The 21,693-nt window shown below is 43.5% G+C and overlaps 1 protein-coding gene across 1 annotated transcript in view; it reads right to left on the bottom strand.

The window, feature by feature from the left end:
* LARS2 (leucyl-tRNA synthetase 2, mitochondrial) overlaps positions 1 to 20,776 on the bottom strand; it is a 145,582-nt gene extending 124,806 nt beyond the window's left edge. Inside the window, exons 1-3 of the mRNA XM_052656498.1 lie at positions 20,677 to 20,776; positions 15,705 to 15,959; positions 9,436 to 9,564 (exon numbers count right to left, since the gene is read on the bottom strand). Of these exons, the coding sequence (XP_052512458.1) occupies positions 9,436 to 9,564; positions 15,705 to 15,938 (363 nt within the window). The 5' untranslated portion in view covers positions 15,939 to 15,959; positions 20,677 to 20,776. The remainder of the gene's footprint in view (positions 1 to 9,435; positions 9,565 to 15,704; positions 15,960 to 20,676) is intronic.
* Between the last annotated feature and the right edge of the window lie 917 nt (positions 20,777 to 21,693).

The raw sequence follows: 21,693 nt of genomic DNA, 5'->3' as shown, positions 1-21,693 counted from the left end.
GAGTCCTGGCAAGTTAGACCAGTGCTGGCTGGGAAGTGAGACCTGGAAGCTGGGGTGAGGCCAGCCTCTGGTGAGGACCCAGTCACGTGACAATGGCTCACCCGACAGGAACCTCCTGCCTCCCGTTGGGCAGAGTCGTGGGCAACTCAGGGGTGGCAGCTACAGGTGACAACGCACAGACGAGGCTCTGGAGGGACGTACCCTAGAAAATGACAGGGATCAGTGTCCAGAAGGGCCTGGGAGGGACTGAGTAATCAACGGGGACTGCAGCTTTACTACTGCTATATTTCTCCTTTTTAAAAGGGAGAATATGAGTCGACTCATTGGAAAAGACCTGATGCTGGGAAAGATTGAGGGCAGGAGGAGAAGGGGATGACAGAGGATGCGATGGTTGGATGGTATCACCAATTCAGTGGACATGGATCTGAGCAAACTCTGGGAGTAGTGGAGGACACAGGAGTGTGGTGTGCTACAGTTCATGGGGTCACAGAGAGTTGGACATGACTTAGTGACTGAACAACAGCAACAACATATGGACTTTTATGTACAATTTTAAAATACTTTTCTTAAGGAAGAAACGAACAGGCCAAAGTACAGCTCTTCCTCCAACACAGGAAGGAAGATCAAGCAGAGTTAAGAAGACTTTGGAAGTAGAAGGGAAGGAAGTGGGGCAGCCCGTTGCCCTCCCAAAGCCAGAAAAGTACCAATTCCCCAGGAATGACCAGCTTTCTTTCCCTTTCATCACAAAACAAAACTTTAAATTTGAAACCAATTTAGCTTCTAATTGAAAGCAACCATGGTTACTGCTTCTCACAAAAATTGCTATTTTCAGAGTGCTGTGGTTTTTCTGGAGGAGATGCAATGCTTCATTTCCAAGAAATGAGAAATGCAATATTTAATTTTGTTTAGCAAGTTTAATAACCCACCATTGTTACAGGTTAGGGATGAAAAATCAAGCAAATGCTTCAGAGTAAAAGAATTCAAATGACAGTACCTAGGTCCCAGACAGAAGACCTCCTCTGGGAACGCGGAGGCAGTTTTCCAATCAAAATACTAGACCTGCAATTCATTTTCCCTTTCAAATTACATCTGAGAGGATAAGCTCTGGAAATCCACTCTCTACTTTCAGATGCTACAGAGATTAGAAAATTTGAAAACAAAATGCCATGCGATGCACTCTCTGGGCACTTCATAAACACTTGCTGACTGATCAGCCAACTGAGAACTGATGAAATGTATGTCATGGTTCACTTGCTAAGAAACTCCTCTCCTTTCCTGATATTTGTGGGTAATTGCATTACGATCATGTGGCTGCCAGGCACCCAGCCTCCTCCTCCACAGTGCACAGCAAAAAGGCCCAAGCAGAAAACTACTTGTGCAGTAGCCTGTGATGTTTTGCCTGAGACAAATCCAGCCCTCTGTGAGAGGGACTTGGCAGCTTGATGTTTTAATTGCCCTGCTTCTGGCCCAAAAGGTGCTGAGGAGACCAGCTGAGGTGGGAGGTGGGTAATTTTATTTTCTAACCATCTGTGCATATAACATATGAAAACACAACAAATCACCATATGGTGCTAAGCTTCAAATATGTCATCAGACATTGTATGAGTTTAAGAAGAGGGACTGGGGCTTCCCTGGAGGCTCAGTGGTAAAGAGCCTGCCTGCCAATGCAGGAGACATGGGTTAGATTCCGATTTAGGAAGATCCCACATGCAGCTGAGCCCACGTGCCACAGCTTCTGAGCCCCAGCTCTAGAGTCTGCAAACCGCACCTACTGAGGCCATGTGCTGCAATGGCTGAAGCCCGTGCGCCTAGAGTCTGTGTTTTGCAACAAGAGAAGTCATTGCAATAAGAAGCCTAGACCCCGCAACTAGACAGCAGCCCGCGCAGCCACAAAGACCCAGCAAAGCCAAAAACTAAAAAAATAAACTTAGAGAAAGATTTAAAAAAAGAAGAAAATGACTGGAAGTGTGCTCTTTTCCAATTCCTGAAAGAGAATAATTTATCTCTGGCTTCAAGCGGCCCCTCGTTAAGCATCCAAACCTCAGAACTGCCTTATTACTGCTATTATTAATTAGGTCACACTGGAAAACTGCATTATGGTTTTGAAAGAGTTTTCTCACTGATCCTTTCACATGAACCTTGCAACATATCTGAGGTGGAGGGTAGGCAGGTCATTGCCACTGACTAAAGCCACAGATTCCTGACCCACTCACCACCCCCCAAAACCACCACTCGCCACTCCCTTCTACTTGTCAAGTCCACAAGTAGTCTGCCTGTGTGTGCAAGGCCAGCTATGTTGACTGCAGCTTTCCCCCAAGAAGGCTGTGTGATCGTGGCCTCAGGTACATTTCCATGGACTACAATGAGAAGGGGGCCCCCAATAATCTGCTTCACTCTTGTCTCATTTCTCTCCCCTACACAACTTATTTGCTGCTATAGGAGGAAACCAACGTAAAAGCAACCTTGGACTTCCCAAATCATCACTCTCGTCCATTCTCAAACTCAGTCTACAACCTGTGGTCTGGCTAGGGTCACAAAATGCAAGGATAGACCAAAGACTGGGGAAAGATATTCGCACTGTATTTAACTAACAAAAAATATAATAACCCAGACTATGTAAAGAACTCCTACAACGTGGCAGCCTGGGTGGGAGGGGTGTTTGGGGCAGAACAGGTACATGTATATGCATGGCTGAATCCCTTTGCTGTTCACCTGATACTATTACAACATTGTTTGTTAACTGGCCATATCCCAATACAAAATAAAAAGTAAAAAAAAAAACAAACTCCCACAGTATGAACAATAAGAACAATATGAAAAAGACAAACAACCCCGGTGAAACTTGGCAAAAAATGTGAGCAAGCCAATCAGAGAAGAAACTTAAATAGATACTAAACATGAGAAAATATCTCAGCTTCACTGGAAGCTGAGAGGTAAATTAAAAACACAATTAGATGTCATTTCCTATGTATCAAATTAGCAAGGATTAGTCTAACATGAATAAGTGTTATCAAGGAGGTAGGGCAGTAAGAAATACCATTCACTGCTGGCAGAAGTATAAACTGGCACCAAAATTTTGGAAAGCAATTTGTCAAGATGCATTTATGCTGAGGGTATACACACTCCATGACCCAGTGATGCCACCTCTCCCACGAGCCAACAGCAAGCTGCAAGGATGTTCACTGAAACAGAAATTTATAATAACCTAAAAGTCTACTAATGTGAAAATGGGTAATTAAATATGTCATAATTACACAGTACTTATAATAGATGAACTCTAGAGACAGACTAAATCTTGAAACAAAATAGTGAAAAACATGCAGAATATTAAGAGCTTTTACATAAAATTTAAAACACAAATACTACACACAAGTGTGGGTATATCCATAAACAATCTATAGAAAGTATTACTCAGCCATTAAAAAGAATACATTTGAATCAGTTCTAATGAGGTGGATGAAACTGGAGCTAATTATACAGAGTGAAGTAAGCCAGAAAGAAAAATACCAATACAGTATACTAACGCATATATATGGAATTTAGAAAGATGGTAACAATAACCCTGTATGCGAGACAGCAAAAGAGACACAGATGTATAGAACAGTCTTTTGGACTCTGTGGGAGAGGGAGAGGGTGGGATGATTTGGGAGAATGGCATTGAAACATGTATAATATCATATAAGAAACGAATCGCCAGTCTAGGTTCGATGCAGGATACAGGATGCTTGGGGCTGGTGCACTGGGATGACCCAGAGGGATGGTACAGGGAGGGAGGAGGGAGGGGGGTTCAGGATTGGGAACACATGTACACCCGTGGCAAAACCAATACAATATTGTAAAGTAAAAAAATATAATAATAATAATAAAAGAAAAAAGAAAAAAAAACCATGAAGGCAAAAATAATACAGTATTTTTTTAACTGAAGGATTGGAATCTGATTGTAGAGAGGCACAACTGTGTCTGTAACATTAAAAGAAAAAGCTGAGGCCAGCAAGATTACACACTGGTATCTATTACATCAGGATGGCAGGTCTGAGTATTTATGGCAATGTGCTTCGGATGTCTGTGTTGGAAATGTGCATAATTTCTTACAGCATCATATTTAAACTTCAGGGTAGAGACTGCCTAGGGAAAGTGGATAGAGAAATAAAAGGGAAGGCAGTCTAGAGCAGAACATGAGGTAAGGTAGACAAAACTCTTGTAAAGCACAAACTAAAATGGACAAGAGGGGGGCAGTGCAGGGAGGCTCAAGAAGAAGGGGAGACGCGTGTACACACGGGTGACTCACGCTGTTGTACAGAAGAAGCTAACACGACACCGCAGAGCAATTACACTCCAATGTAAAAGATCAATTTAAAATGTTAATAAATAAAATGGACACACACACACACAAAAGAAACTCAGAAGATCTGAACAGCCCTATATCCATTGAAGAAATAGAAATGTAATTTTAAAACTTCCCACAAAGAAAACTCTAGGTCAAGATACCATCACTGGTGAATGCTATTCAACAATAAAGTTAGAAATAACACCGATAACACACAGTACTTTTAGAAAATGGGAAGAAGGGAACAATTCCTAGCTTGTTTTATGAGGCCAGCATAACCCTGATATTAAATACAAAGACAGTACAAGAAAAAAAAAAAACAAAACTTACAGGACAGTGGCCTTCAGGCACACAGGGATATTAACAAATGAATACAGCAATATAGACACAAAAATACATCATGACCAGATCAACTTTATCCTAGGAACACAAGGTTGGTTTGATATTAAAAAAAAACCAATCAACTTAAAACATCACATTAACAGATTAAAGGAGAAAAACCATGTATTGTCTCAATAGATACAGAAAAGGCGTAGTACAAAAATGAATATCCTTTCATGAGAAAAATTCTCAGCAAACTACGAATATAGGGACAACCTCATTTCACTGTACTCTGCTTTACTGCACTGCACGGATACTGTGCTTTTTACAAATTGAAGGCTTCTGGCAATCCTGCGTTGAGCAAGTCAATCGGCACCACTTCCCAACAGTATTATTTTTTAATTAAGGTATGCACATTTTTTAAAAGACATAATGTTATTGCACACACCAGACCACAGTATAATGTAAAAATTACTTTTATATGCACCGGGACCAAAAAATTCACAGGATTCGCTTTATTGCAACATCTGCTTTATTGCAGTGGTCTGGGACTAAACCCACACTATCGCCGAGGTCTGCCCGTACGGGAGAACTTTCCAACTGGATAAGAGGATGCAAAGATGGAGCAGAGCAGGAAAACCCTGTGGAGTAAACTGGGAGGAAGAAACCAAGATGCAGGAGAAAAACCTGCAGAGCGGGATCTTGTGCCAAGAGCACAGTCTTTCAAGGAGCGGGGGGATATGGTCCATTGTATGACATGCCACTGAGGTGAGAAAGGATGAGGAAAGAGACACATCCAGGGAGGTCACAGGGGCCTTGAAGACTGCAGGCTTGGTGCAGAGGTCAGCCCACTTTTTACTTCCCATCTGCTGTTCTTAGTATGCCTCAGAATGACTCCCATACCTCCATTCAAGAATTATGCAAATCAGGGCTTCCCTGGTGGCTTAGTGATAAAGAATCCACCTGTTAATGCAGGAGACACAGGTTCGATTCCTGGTCCAGGAAGATCCCCTATGCCACGGAGCAACTAAGCCCATGCGCCACAACTACTGAGCCGGCACGCTGCAACGACTGAAACTGTGCGCCCGAGAGCCTGTGCTCCACAACAGGAGAAGCTCCTGCACTGAGAAGCTGGTGCGCAGTAACAGAGAGTAGCCCCTACACACTGCAACTAGAGAAGAAGGCCCACGTGGTAATCAAAGACAAGCGCAGCAAAGAACAGCAAATTTAGAAAAGAACTAAGCAGATCAACCAACTAATTAACAAGTTAGAGAAAAAGGCAAAGTTTACTAAATTTTTCCTAGGCTTACTGACAGACTTTGAGCTTAAGATTCCAGTCCTACTCTATCGTACAGTAGGAAAGGCCAGTGTTTGGAACAAAGTTGGTGCCCAAGGACTACGTACCTAATGAATTAATCAATATACATGTCAGATCTTCTTATTCCAGATCAGATATTCCTTCCCTCCTTAGAGTCAGGATCGTTGAGATCTGACCTGCACCCAACCCTGCTCTATCCCTGGGACTGATCCTGACATTGGGAGAGAAGGATTTTTAAAAAAGCAGGAAGTTCGACAAGCTTTAACACTGTTGACCATCTCTGTGGACAGAGGTTTGCGTCTTTTCCTATCACTATAACTTAGAAATGGCAGGGCAAATTTTTCACCATATTTGGCAGTTATTTTGGGGATGATCTGACTTAAATATGGGCTATGAAAATTAACAAGAAATTAATCTCAGGAGAACCTGCAAAATACTCTCCCACTCCACAGACAGTTTATCATCTTAAAGAGAGCAACTGAAACAGGAATGCAGGGAACCCTAGGTGCCTGCTGGTCACTAAGATACCATAAACCAAATAACACAGGGTGATCTTAGGCACCAACCAAGTCACAGGATAGATGGTACAAATAGCAGGCAATGTCTGGATGCTTCTCAAAAGGCAAATCCATGCAGTGGGCAGAAGAGAGTACAGAGTCATTTATTAAATGAGTTAGATTAATTTCATTTATTATGTGACTTCCCAGAGCAGGCCTTCCCTGGTGGCTCAGACAGTAAAGAATCTGTCTGCAACGTGGGAGACTCAGGTTCAACCCCTGGGTCAGGAAGATCCCCTCGAGTAGGGAATTTATACTGATCTGATTTACTTACAAAATAACCATTTGTTGCTGTTCAGTCAGTAAGTCGTGTCCAACTCTTTGAGACCCCATGGACCGCAGCACACTGGGCTTCCCTGTCCTTCACTATCTCCCAGAGTTTGCTCCAATTCCTGTCCACTGAGTCGGTGTTGCTATCTAACCATCTCATCCTCTGCAGCAACCTTCTCAATTTGCCCTCAATCTTTCCCAGCATCGGGGTCTTTGCATCCCAGTCAGCTCTTTGCATCAAGTGGCCCAACTGCTGGAGCTTCAGCTTCAGCATCAGTCCTTTCAATGAATATTCAGGGTTGATTTCCTTTAGTATTCACTGGTTTGATCTCCTTGCAGTCCAAGACTCTCAAGACTCTTCTCCAACACCACAGTTTGAAAGCATCAATTCTTCAGTACTCAGCCTTATTTACGGTGCAACTCTAACATCCATATGTGACTACTGGAAAAACTACAGCTTCGACTATATGGATCTTTGTTGGCAAAGAGCTCTGCTTTTTAATAAACTTTCTAGGATTGTCATAGCTTTCCTTCCAAGGAGCAATCATCTTAATTTTATGGCTTAAGTTACGTCCGCAGTGATTTGGAGACTTCCACTCTTTATTGGCCAGACAAAGGTACTGTCTCATTTATCCTGAACAACAACCCAGAAGGGAAGAATAAATATTATCCCTATTTTAACGGATTCAATGTCTCGTGCAAGGTCACTCAGCGCGAACTAGGTGTAACAAGGGTCAAACCTGGGCTGCCCGATCCATGAGTCCAGCCTGACCTTGGGTTTCAGTTACTGGTAAGGGACTCCATTTTGTCTTTCGGGCTTGAACTGTCTGTAAGGGTCCCAGTAAGTCTGGGCCTGGGGTTCTGCCTGGAGCTTTGTCTTAATGTCTCGTTCATCCAAGAGAATCAGAGTTCCACCTATACCCCCTCAACCATCTATCTGCTAATGTACCATAAACACACAGTTTTGCTATAAAAGTTTAATCTGTAGCAACTGTCTGTACTCACTAACTGTTCAAAATAAGTTGGCTCAAGTTAAAAAAAAAAAAAAAAAAACAAGATTAAATCTAGTTGAAGTAGCAGTTAGATATTCTTCCTGACAAGAGCCAATTTATTCTGCACCACTTCTTTCCAATAAACACTGCAGAAGTGACGGAAAGCAATATCGGGGAAAAATAACACCTGGCAGAGCCCAGGGAGACGGCCCTCGTAGAAGGCAAATCTCTGAATCTGACAGTAAAAGTCGTTAATTCTTCGAGGGACAGAGAGACTCAGTACCTTGACTTCCTTTTTAGGAATACTTCTTGCTGCCAGAGTCAGCTAGGCACAAATTTTCAAACAAATTATGACAATGGATGCACTTAACACTTTAAAAGAAAATCTTCAGAAAGAACTGGGAGGCAGCAGATACCCTTTATACATACCCTGAGAGGTTAATAACAGCAACAGCCAGGGGGAGTGCAGGTAAATGTTTAACAATGGACTCTAGCAGAAAAAGCCCTGATTTGCAGGCTCTGCTGATTTCCATGATGTAAATACTCCCATCCTGGGTGGAATCCGAGCTACTAAGGTGACAAATAATTAACACAAAGCTGGGCAGAGGTGTGCATGGGTCTCAGGACCGGGTGCGGCAGGCTCCAGCCCTCTGCTGACAACGACAGTAATTACTGGTTCTGTGCTTACGCGCCAGCTACGCGCTAAGCGCTTCACAGTCATCATCTTTCAATCCTTGGGAAAGGCCAATGGGCAAGTACTATTTTACCCCCTTTTAATGGATGAGAGAAAACTAGGTCGTAGTTTAGAGAGGTTAATCAGTAATGAGTCAAAGGTTGGCTACTTACTAAGTGTTAAGAGCTAGAACCTGAGTGCTGGCCATTTGGTTGCTGGGTCCACGCTTTCCGCCCCTCTTTGATGCTGCCCCTCTCTAGAAGTTGTTCAAGAAGCTACTACGATCACTGAAACCTTGTCTTGCCGATGATATGTTGTCGAGGAGTTAAGTGCAGGCTCTGGGTAGCTGGCAGTGAAACGGGTCTGACCCACACCAGCCATGGAAGTGTCCTTCTCTTCCTCTCCCGGTAGTTCACCTTGTCCATCAACACCAGCGTCAGATGGTCCCCTGTGAGGGAGTCTTTCCCAGCTCCTGCGGGGCTGTTACTTCCCCCCAGATTTTTGTGTTATGAAAATTTGACTTTTTCCATTATAAGATAAATATGTGCTCCTTAGAGAAGACAGAGAATATACAAAATACAAGGAGAAAAATCTCTTTGTGGCTCTGCCTCCTACTCACAGCATTTGCTCCTCTTTTGTTCTATTGGGCTCATTTCCCTCTCCAGTGCCTGTCTGTTGAGCGATATCAGCCCCACCACGTCGTGAACTCCCCCTGAGGTGGTATCAACATGGTACCCACGGGCATAAACCCTTCCACTGCATCAGCACCTCACCTCCCTCTCCAGCACAATACCCAATACACGGCTGCCCCTCAATTAATCTTGATGCTTTATTACGTCCTCCAATGCATCAGAGGAAACCCTAAGCTTCTCAAAGCTGCCCTAATCTTAACTGAGACTGGGTGTCTCCTTTGTCCTACATTCTTACCGTCCCGAGTGGGACAGGGAAGTGCCACCTCAGCAGGCACCGGGCCTTACCTGCATCCCTCTCATCTTCTGGAAGCGTGCAATGGTGTCGCTGATGGTGTACACGCGCACGTGGCCCATGTGCAGCTTGCCAGAGGGATAAGGGAACATGGAAAGCACGTAAAACTTGGGCTTTGATTTCTAGGAAAGGATGACAGAAAAATACAGCGAGTATTTATTAATCATTCACAGGGAACTAGGTTCGCATATGATATTTTGGCATTTTACTCAAGGTAATAATTTAACATTTTCAAAAGCTTTCTTTTAAAAAAAAGAAAAAGAAAAAAAAAACATTCCCATAAGGTAAATGGACAAAAATGCCAAATACCAAAATTCAAAGCCCTGGGTTATCCTAAAGAATGTCCAAAATAATGCCAAACAACCTCATAGTGCTAATTACCCCTACTTATTTTTAAACCTGCCTTTTTCTCTTTTAGAACAGCTATCTAGGACTTAAAGAACTGTATGTTCTTCCAAACGAAGCTCTGACGTATGTGTCCATAAAATTCACGGAGACAATAGTGAATCAGAGACGTGGCAAGTCTAAAATGGAGCCCCCCCCTGAATCCCAGGGGGCTGCACGCAGACTTGGGCTGAGCAGGGTCCCCAGGTGCGGGTTCAGGTCCCAGGTCTCTCTGCTGTACTGGGAGCTTCTCTTTCAACAGAAAAAGCTCAAATGGGAAGGCAATGAGACAATCTTAGCCAGGTTGCTGTTTCCCAACGAGTGATCTACAGGCAGCCTCAGGCCAGGGTTACATAACTCTCCAGCATCCAAAGGCGCACAGCTTCATCACCAGGAACAGGAAAAGGGTTCACGCACTGGAACACCACGGACCCAGGGCAGGACGTCCTCACTGGAACGCCAGCCCCTGGGACCTTAGTTCTTATAATGGTGAATGTTGACACAAGTTTGTACACACGAGGGAAGAAGGCTGGAAAGGAGGTAGTCATTTAATTGATTCCTTATTGGGGACCTTAAGGAAGTGTTGTTCAAGGGCAAGGATCATGTTTTACCCATCTAACCCCACGCCAATCCCCACCTTCCTGGCTGACCCCCTAGTTTAACAAACTGTTGGGTAAATGACTGTCAGCCTTTGTGCTCTGAAGCCTGAGAACAGGCCTTTGGAGATCACTGATTACTAACGGGCAGTCTTCCCGGCACACTTCACTACCCTGTCCAGGTGGCAGGAGCGTCCCCCACACCCAGCCTTAAATCCTCGCACGGGGGAGAAGGGATGCCTCTGAAGAAAGAAGAGAACAGGTAGGCGCTTCTGTTTAGTTGGCTAAGTGTCTGGATCCGCTGATGTTATCACTACTTTTTTTTCTCCTGTTTTCTCTTTCTGTTCTTATTGCCTTCTGAGAGCTCTGCAAGAGTTCTTCAAGGCTTTGCCTCTCCAAAATTAATGAAAACAAATGCAAAACAGAATATTCATGACCATTCTTTTGTGTGTGAGTGGGTATTGCGGGGGTGGGGGGGAGTGCTTTGTGCTAAGTATTTATTTGCATGACTGATAATTGACATCCAACTGTAATCAGGGGAGCAGAAGAAACCAGAAATCTAATTCTTTCCAAATCTCACTTGACCCCTTGCTTTAAACTTCCCTCAGCAAAGAAAGTGGACAAATCTGTCGTGTGGCAAGACAGACCAGAGTGGCACTTTTCTCTATACTCTGCTTTCTCTAGAAATGATCGACTGTGTGGCAAGTCAAGTGGCCTGAATGAAGGGAAGGGAAAAGTGAATGAATAACGAGTTTGCATAATAAACTTGGAAACCTGCATAATAAACTTTAATACTAAAGTGACAGCTCCTATTGATTTCTAGAAATGGATGGAAAGCCCCACATTGATCATGCACTTTAATTGGAAACTGTGGAACCATCACTCAGGAAAATCTCAGAAGCGAGAGAGACAACTTGAGATTCAGGAGTCACTGGGGATTCAGGACTTTCTTCTTTAAGAAGGCAAGTGATAGGCGATCCTCTCAGCTTGTAAACAACTCCCTCAAAGGAAGTGCAAGACCTCATTCTGATACCTGGTACAGAATGAGAAATAAGCAGACTGTCCACTCGATTCCACCTTACTCGTTGACATAGATTAGGCCTACTGCTTCTCTTTGGGGAATTTTTAGGAACATAAGAAAACAGTTGTTACAGAGTTCTTTGGGACCTGAAAAAACAATAAAATATTTGATATACACAATTTCTAGTTTTTCATTTTAAAGTTGTTACATTAAATGCATTTTTTATTAAAATCACCTTGTTTTTATTATGATGTATATTTTTACAATTATGTTTATTTAACAATCTTACCCCAAACATTTTCTATATCTAGCTTCTTCATTAATATTTTTTTTTGTATGTCTCTCCAACAAAGATGAAACTTACGGCAAAACTGAGGAATTCATTACATATGAGCTAGTTCAGTTCAGTTCAGTCGCTCAGTCGTGTCCGACTCTTTGCGACCCCATGGACTGCAGCACACCAGGCTTCCATGTCCATCACCAACTCCCGGAGTTTACTCAAACTCACGTCCATCGAGTTGGTGATGCCATCCAGCCATCTCATCCTCTGTCATCCCCTTCTCCTCCCGCCTTCAATCTTCCGCAGCATCAGGGTCTTTTCCAATAAGTCAGCTCTTCACATCAAGTGGCCAAAGTATTGGAGCCTCACCTTCAGCATCAGTCCTTCCAAACTTCAGGACTGGTTTCCTTTAGGATGGACTGGTTAGATCTCCTTGCAGTCCAAGGGACTCTCAAGAGTCTTCTCCAACACCACAGTTCAAAAGCATCAATTCTTCAGCACTCAGCTTTCTTTATAGTCCAACTCTCACATCCATACATGACTACTGGAAAAACCATAGCTCTGACTAGATGGACCTTTGTCAGCAAAGTAATGTCTCTGCTTTTTAATATGCTGTCTAGGTTGGTCCCAGCTTTTCTTCTAAGGAGCAAGCGTCTTTTAATTTCATGGCTTCAGTCACCATCTGCAGTGATTTCGGAGTATTGAGTCCACAGAAGATACAGAAAAGTACTGCTAGCAAAAGTTTTTACTATTCATGGATATTTTTGTTTATTGCAGAAAAGGTGTTCGGCTCACTGCCTGTCCCTGCCTTCTGTTTCTCTGTGTGAACTAAGTCATTTTCCTCTGTGACAATGAAATGAATTCTGTTCTCTGAGGGTAGAAGGAAGGAATTTTGGGAGTTTATAATTGAGCAGGAATCTGATTGAAAGGGACATTTTCATAATTATATAAAAGTGTAAGAATTTAAGCCTTTAATAGAAATTAAGATTGGAAGTGATGGAAAATAGATGGTTTATATATAAGTGGGTCCTATTATTTTTGTCAGCTCTGACATCAGAAGAAAGATAACTTCTGCCTCTTTCTGGATCATGCTCTGAAACTCTGGCTGAGACTAGCGAATGGAGGGAAGTGGACCACTCAGTGGAAGCTTGCAGCCTGGGATCTGGTCCAAGCTCTGCCACTAGCTGTGAAACCTCAGGCAAATTCCTTTGTTTTTCCGGGCTCAGTTCACAATCTGTAAATCAAAGGTGAGACAAAAGGTTTCTGGTGAAAGCATGAGCTTAGGACTCAAATGTATCTGGATCTGGGTTGTGCCACAACTGAGACTGAGGACAGAGGGTGAGATGGTTGGATGGCATCACTGACTCAATGGACATGAGCTGGAGTACATTCCAAGAGATAGTGAAGGACAGGGGAGGCTGGCGTGCTGCAGTCCATGCGGTCACCAACAGTGAGACATGACTTAGCGACTGAAAAACAAGTGAGTTATGCATCTCAACAACTGACCAAACTTCCCTCCCAGTTTTCTTACTCCAACATGAGGATACGACTATGCACCTTCAGAGCTGTTTCAGAATTTAAATGAGAGAAGGAAAGGAAAGATGGTGCCTAACAAACTAAAATGCTCATTAAATGAAAGTTCTTTTTATAACGATGACTATGATGATGATGGTAAAATATTCAACTTCTAGAGACTCATTTCCAGTGGATTTCAAATGTAGCTACTACCAGAGTGAGGCTGATTATAGACATGCTTTAAAATCTACCAGCATCTAGTCATGGTCTCAATTCCTGTCAAAGATACACCACACATTTTTATCTTCTTCTATCTTTCATTCATGGGGCTTCCCAGGGGGTGCTAGTGGTAAAGAACTCATCTGCCAATGCAGGAGACATAAGAGGTGTGGGTTTGATCCCTGGGTTGGGAAGATGCCCTGGAGGAGGGGATGGCAACCCACTCCAGGATTCTTGCCTGGAGAATTCCATGGACAGGAGAGCCTGGCAGGATACGGTCCACAGGGTTGCCAAGAGTCTGACAAGACTGAAGTGACTTAGCATGCATCTTTCATTTATATAACACTGCAGTTTGTAAAATGCATGTAATCTTATTTTCTCTTTTGATTTTCAAAACAATTCTGTGGGATAAACAATGCAAAGAATCTGAGGATCACAGAGGTTAAATGCTGCTGAGAGCACAGTGAATTTGGGAGCAGAGCCAGCATTACTGCCCAGGCTCCAGACTCCTTATCTAGCATTCTCTCTGCTTTACCCTTTTCCAATTCAAACCCTGACGGAATGCCACCGAGGGATCACCCAAAATGCTCCTAAGGCTATTTACCCAATTAGTCAAACACAGTTTATTTTGATCCATTTAATTTTTTAGAAAACCATACACTTAAGAATGCAATGTCACAAGAACAAAAAGCTACAACTTCAAAATGTTTGGAGGCCACTGAATCTAAACCAAAAGAAAAAAGAAAAAGAAGCTAATTTTATGTTCCTCCTTCAGAATTAAACTTCTCCCTAAGGTCTGCTTCCAAAATAAATTTAGCTACATTAGTCTGGTCATGTTGCCATGAAGAATTTTCATTTCCTAATGAGGTAAAAGTTAAACTTTCATTGTATAATTATGCATTTCATTTAAACCTTCCTTTTTATCATTTCACATATTACTTACATCTCTTTCAATACCAGATTTTCTTCATAACTAATGCAAAAAACCATCCTTCAGTTTAACACAAACAGCTACCCACCCCCCATTTTTCATAATGATCAATCTCATAGAAAGAATGAGTCTGATAAGAGAGGAGAATCAGGAAAGGTGATTCTAGCACACTGTGGTCTTGGGCAAATACATATTTACTCAACTGCTTGCCTTTGTCCTTAATCTCTTTAATTGAACATAGTGGTCCATGGGGTTTTCCAGCCAAGAGTACTGGAGTAGGTTGCCATTTCCTTCTCCACGGGATCTTCCCGACCCAGGGATCAAACCTGGATCTCCCGCACTGTAGGCAGACACTTTACCGTCTGAGCTACCAGGGAAGCCCCAATCGAACATAAAGTTTATATTATTTGACTGGTAACTATTATGAAAGAATGGTCAGAATTTTAAGAGTAAAACTGTACTTAGTAGTGGTGTACTCTAATCAAATTCAACATTTCATGTAACAAACCACAGCTTCCATATTGTGACCAATACTGAGAGGTAAGGGTTAACACATCTAAGATTGATTCCCACCAGGCCGGCCTCCCAGAGAAGGAGCTGACTTCTCGCAGAGTATGCCATGGAAACTGGTTACAGCCAAGTGCTTTAAGACAATTAATTCAGGTAGAGCGCTGAGCTGGTGCAGACAGACTAGAAGCCAAGAGTCCACTAACTTATATACCTGTGACCATGAGGTTGGACCCCAGCTCCAGATTACACCAGGGAAGGGCTGGGACCTCCCAAACCAAGATGGCAGAGCAGGGTTGGAGGCCAAGATCATTCTAGAGCCAAGAGAGACTTCTCAGAACATGCCACTTAAAAGTCCACAGCTGAGAGGCCCACATGCCCCTCCTGGAGTCTCCTATCTGACTCTGCCAGATCCCTGCATGTCGCCCCACCGGGCAGAGGACCACAGAGAAGTTGACATCTGCTATAGCTCCTGTCTGGGTGAGCTCCCCCAGTAAATGCAGCTCTAGAATGCCCAGTGTGGCACCATCCGTATGCCCCTTACATGAACGTGCACCTCACTGAGACTCCTCCAAGCACCATCCTGGTCTCATCCCAGTGACCCATCACCAGCATCCTGGGAAGCAGGTGGGCACTACTATTATCACTGCTTATTTTCAATTAAAAAAAAAATTTTGACGCCTAGAGAGATTTGGTTCTTTGGCTCAAGGTCACATACTCAATAACTTATTTGAATCCAGGCAATCTGACCCCAGTCCACGCCCTTCACCCCTCTTCTCAACCCTTCCAGTGTCTCGTAGGATACTCACATCTGCTTCTGAAACCTTGAAGGCCTGGTCCTTTATTCGCTGATGCCACCATTCCTCCACATCTTTTCTTGTCTGCAATGTATACTCCTTGGTCCACTCTCCCGTGGCACTGTAAATCCCTCGGGGCCATCCTGGAATCACTCTCCTTCCCCACTTAATGACATCTGGCCCATCGTTTAGCTGCCTTTTCAGAAGACAGGCATATAAACCCAGTCTCTGCCAAGAAGGAGCCATTCTTCAAAAGGCGGAAAGGGCCTGAAAGAGAGAAGGGAAAATACACACGTGAGCCACCCAGAACCTCCCGGAGCTCCTCCTTCCATTCAGCACAGCCAGCATTCACAGGCTTTCCTCTTATTTTGATGATTTCTTTCCCTGAAAAGAATATTTTAGAAGTGCAGTCAAGAAAAACACAAACTTTTTTAATGGAAAATATTAAAGATGTTCTATGCTCCCAAACAGCAAAGATACAAAAGCCCCATAGGAACAAAAGGAGACCACCACCTGGGCCAGCACCAGCCACAACCTCACAGCTTGCATGGGGAGCAGCGGAGGCCTCTCCCTTACCTTTAGGCCAGTCTAGGGTCTGTCTAGCAGGCTTCACATCCCATCATCCAGGCTTCCAAAGAGCTCTAAGCACATCTGGGCTTGGCCTTAGGCTCAAATATCAGAAGAGCTCTTGAACACAGGCCTCCCAGGAAGACCGGAGACTCTAAGCTATGATCAGCATCCTTCATACACACTACAAGTTAAATATACTCAGTAGGCTGAGCCAGGAAATAACCATTATTTAGAAGACTCTTATTCACTTACTTCATTCATTTACCACATATTTATTGAGGTCCACATACTATTCCAGGCACTGGGGATACAGCACTGAACAAAAATAGAGTCCCTTCTTACATGGCACTTATACACTAGCAGAGAAAAACAGGTAAGAAACGAACAAATGGTGAGAGGGGCAGGGTAGTGTGAAGTGGGGCATTGGGATTGACATGTACACTACTATGTATAAAACAGATAACTAATCACAACAGACTATAGCACGGGAAACTCTGCTCAATGATGCTCTGTAGTAACTTAAATGAGAAGCAAATCCATGAGGCTGATTCACTGCTGTACAGCAGAAACTAACACAACACTGTACAGCAAATATACCCACCCCACCCTCCCCCATCCGCCAAAAAGAGAAAGAAAGGACAAATAAATATACAGCATGTGTAACAGTGATGAGTACTATGGTTTTTGGAAAACAATCCACAGGGCTCACCAAGACATCCAGCTGCGATTCAAAATTCAGCTTAAATGCTGCATTGGTTTCCTCCAACAGTGAATTCCAGAAATGACCTCATGGAAGAAGCTTCATGATTTATCATTATGTTAAAGCCTGAGGTGACAGTTCATCAAATATTTAAGAAGTATGACTAAACAGCCTAAACTTTCTGCCTTCCTACATAACAGCATTTGCTACAGTGCAGAAACAAATGAAAACAGATCTCTCAAAACCAGAGAGAAAATGAAGGAAAAAACTGGCACTCTTAAGCTGGAGCAGAGACATTACTTTGCCAACAAAGGTCCATCTAGTCAAGGCTATGGTTTTTTCAGTAGTCATGTATGGATGTGAGAGTTGGACTGTGAAGAAAGCTGAGTGCCGAAGAACTGATGCTTTTGAACTGTTGTGTTGGAGAAGACTCTTGAGAGTCCCTTGGACTGCAAGGAGATCCAACCAGTCCATTCTAAAGGAGATCAGTCCTGGGTGTTCTTTGGAAGGAATGATGCTAAAGCTGAAACTCCAGTAACTTTGGCCACCTCATGCGAAGAGTTGACTCACTGCAAAAGACTCTGCTGCTGGGAGGGATTGGGGGCAGAAGAAGAAGGGGACGACAGAGGATGAGATGGCTGGATGGCATCATCGACTCGATGGACATGAGTTTGAGTGAACTCCGGGAATTGGTGATGGACAGGGAGGCCTGGCGTGCTGTGATTCATGGGGTCGCAGAGAGTCGGACACGACTGAACAACTGAACTGAACTGAACTGAACTGAAGCTGGCTTTAATTCTTGATCCTCTGAAAATTTTGTCCACATCCACTGAGGTCTAGTCTATTTAGCAAAGGTTCCAGGTCATAAATGATGCCAAGACGGTTCACTATAGACTTACATAAGCGAGTTTCACACATATAAAATGGCATCACAAGTGTTGACATTTTACAAGTGGGTCTGCAAAAGTTCTTGACATACCAATTCTCACTGTACTCAACCCCTCTTGCTTCTTTGTGGGTGGAATCAGAAACAGACCAAATAAAACAAACAAGCAAAACACCTCCCTTCCTATCCACCAGGGCTTCCCTGGTAGCTCAGAAGTTAAAGCACCTGCCTGCAATGTGGGAGATCTGGGTTCGATCCCTGGCTGGGGAAGATCCCCAGGAGAAGGAAATGGCAACCCACTCCAATATTCTTGCCTGGAGAATCCCATGGATGGCGGAGCCTGGTGGGCTACCGTCCACTGGGCCACAAAGAGTCGGACATGACTGAGTGACTTCACTTTCTTTCACTTTCACTTTCCTATCTAATGGGCTTGGCTATTTTAAAGTGTGTAGATTCGACTATTGATACCAGGGTAAACTATACAATTAGTTGACTATCAGCAATTTCATATGACCAACCTAATACATACAGACATTTTGTACAATTAAGGCAATTACATTTATTTTGAGGAGTTTGACTTCTACATAATTAGAACCATCATAGAGTCATGGACGTTATGGTTCTCTAGTTAAGTCAGTGTTTTTATATCTTTGCAAGCTAAGGAATGTTAATTTAGCAGAGGGCACAGAGATACCTGCAATTTCTCTCTTAGACTGCATTCCTTAAGAACACATAAGGAGACACAGAAAGAATGGAAGAGGATGGAATTATAAAAATACAAAGCTGACCTGAACCACAGTCTTACAAGCTCTTTGTTTTGATGCTGGTTAACTCCACTCGTGTGTGCTCAGTTGTGTCAGACTCTTTGCAACCCCATGAACTGCAGCCTGCCAGGCCCCTTTGTCCACGGGATTTTCCAGGCAAGAATACTGGAGTGGGTTGCCATTTCCTTCTCCAGGGAACCTTCCCAATCCAAGGATCAAACACAGGTTTCCTGTGTCTCCTGCAGTGGCAGCTGGATTCTTTACCACTGAGCTACCTGGGAAGTCCAGAGTAAATGCCACATAGATTAAAGAATTTTTAAAAATACCATAGAACAAGAAAAAATAGAGTATGTGCTAATTCTGTACAAGGTGCAGGACATTCCATCCTAGCATAAAAGCAATCAAAGAATTCAAAAGGAAAAATATTAATAAAACTCTCTAAAAAATGTAAAAAACTTGCATATCAAAAACACCATGAACCTGGGAACTCCCCTGGAGGTCGCTATTCAGACTTCACAATTCCAATGCAGGGGGCACAGGTTTGATCTCTGGTTAGAATATCACACATGCCAAATAGTGCAGTCAAACAAACAAACAAACAAAAGGCCATGAACAAAATTGGAAGCAAACAATAAACTGAAAGAAAACTGCTAAAACTACAAAAAAATATTACCCTTCCCTATAAAGAATTCACATATAAAAAGAGAAACATCAAAAACCTAATATTAAAAGTTAGCTAAGGAGGAAAGAGGATATACAAATGACTTACAAATATAAGAAAAAAGAATGACTTTATAACTAAACAAAGAAATGCACATTAGAATAACAAGGAAACATGTTGCTTATCACATTGGCAAAAATTTGTTATGAAAAAAAAATGTGCACTTTTATACACTGCTGGAGGAATGTAAATTGATTCCACCTCCCTGGGGAGCAATGTAATATATGTGTCAAGATCCTTTAAGAAAAGTCCACACCCTTAATGTTAGGGGAACCCCAAAACTCAGGCAGACTCAGCACACAGTGCACTCAGGGTTAAGATTTACTGCAGCCCTGGAGTTCAGTTCAGTTCCCTTCTTTTACTTTCCAGGCCCTGCTATGGGCCACTCCACCACCAAAGCCCTGATGGACACTGCCTCTTGCTGATAAAGAGCAGTCATTTTATTCGAGCACCATGCCCCTACATTGAATATGAAAGGTGTGACTCGTGTATTGTGTTATGATCAACTTGGCCCTCTTCTTCCTTAGCTCTATCACATCCAGCTCCTTGCCTAGATGTTTGGAACCTTGTCTCTTCTACTACATCCTTCCAAAGCATCAATCCCCATTATTCCATTCCTCTTTAAGAATCAGCTCTGACCTCAACTTCACTTAGGGTTTAAGTTTTTTGAGAATGGTGGGAGTACCAGCATGTGACCATAGGAGAGGCCTGAGAACTGGACCCAAAACGACAATCATATAGGGATAGAGAAACCTAGGAGAAGAGTAGGAAAAGATAGGCAAAGAAACAGAGTATGTGGGGAAAGCACAGGACACAGCGTGCACCCAAAAGAAAGTGTGCAAAAATGTACCTGGGAAATTAACAAGGAGCCAAGTTATGTGCAAACAAAACAACTAAATCTCTATGTGACTTTGGAGAAATTATTTCCTGTCCAGAACACCAGCTTCTCCTTAAAATGAAGGGGTAAATCCAGATGATCTCTGAGGACCATCGAGCCCTAACATGCTGTCACAATCATCTGTGGGTCACGCGATGATGTGGGCAAAGATTCAGGGACCAACTGGGGTAATGGAAGAGTGGAGAGAGGGACTTGAGTACAAAACTGAGTACATATACGTTTTTCTGGGAAAGGGACCAGAGCTATCAACGGAGTCGGTGGCTCAAAGAGTCTTAAGATCTGGATCTCAGAGACTTTTCCAATTAGGAAACTGCACAGCTCCGAGATCACCGAACCCAGACCTCACTTTCCCTTTTGGCTCCCGGCAAGTCGAAATCTATCGATCTGGGGAGAGAGGAGATCAGGTCGCGTCTCGAGTCCCGCTGAGCCCGGGTCAGGGGTTTACCTGCTCACAGGCTCTGGCCTGCGGCTCCTTACTCCTCGGTTCCCACCTTAGGTGAACACGGCCCGGACAGTCACCATGGGCGCCGCCATGTTGGCAGAACAACAACTTTATCGATAGTGGCCGCCACAGACACAGACAGGCGGTCGCAGAGCCGAAGGAGGCGGAGCGCTGCCTGGTCCCGACTCCCGGCATTCCTTGAGGCCGGGGTCGCCGCACTACAGTCCCGGGTTCCGCTCTTCGGTCACTGGCACCGCCTCCTGGCTCCAAGCCCCGCCTTTGGACCCAGCACTCCACCCAGAGTCTGGTGACTGCGAAACTCTGAACGCACAAGAATCAGATTCTTAATTGCAGCAGACGTGTGAAAGCCATCAGTTTAGTGCTCCTAGGCGGCACGTGGTGTAAAGACCACTGGAGGAAACCTGAGGCCACAGTTCGAAGTCCATCCTCCTCCTTTCTCAACTTCTTGATCCTTAATGGACCACGTGGTGGTTAAGACATCTTCCACCACATCCGTGGTCTAGCTCTGGGAGGGGAATTACCTGGCTAAAGCTGGAAATAAAGTGTTTTCCTCACTTGACACTTGGGCTGGGTGTCAGGAAAGCATGATACCTGACCACCCACTTTCCTAAAAGAGTTTATGTATCGTCAGTAGAAGACACTGTGTGCAAATATGCACCAGATAGTCCCCAGACCAGCAAACCACCCAGACGCTAGTCTCTTGCCAAATTCCAAGTCTTTAATAACAGTTTCCTGACAGTTCAAAATCCAAATATTTTGTCATTAAGTGTACACTTCAAACCAGCATCAACTTCACTTGCTAGGAATGTGGAATCTCAGCCCCTATCCCAGACCTGCTGAATTGGACTCTGCATTTTAACAAATCTCTAGGGAATTCTTAGGCACACTTAAGTTTGAGACTCACTGTCTTAGAATGTGAGAGTTAGAAACAATCTTGAGAACACTCTAGTCCAGCAGGCTCATTTTACCAAGCTGCAAGATCAAGCCAGTCAATCCTAA

The sequence above is a fragment of the Budorcas taxicolor genome, chromosome 1, assembly GCF_023091745.1.
Source record: "Budorcas taxicolor isolate Tak-1 chromosome 1, Takin1.1, whole genome shotgun sequence".
NCBI lineage: Eukaryota > Metazoa > Chordata > Mammalia > Artiodactyla > Bovidae > Budorcas > Budorcas taxicolor.
The sequence above is the reverse complement of the archived record's forward strand: the minus strand, read 5'-3'. Positions and strand labels throughout refer to the sequence as shown.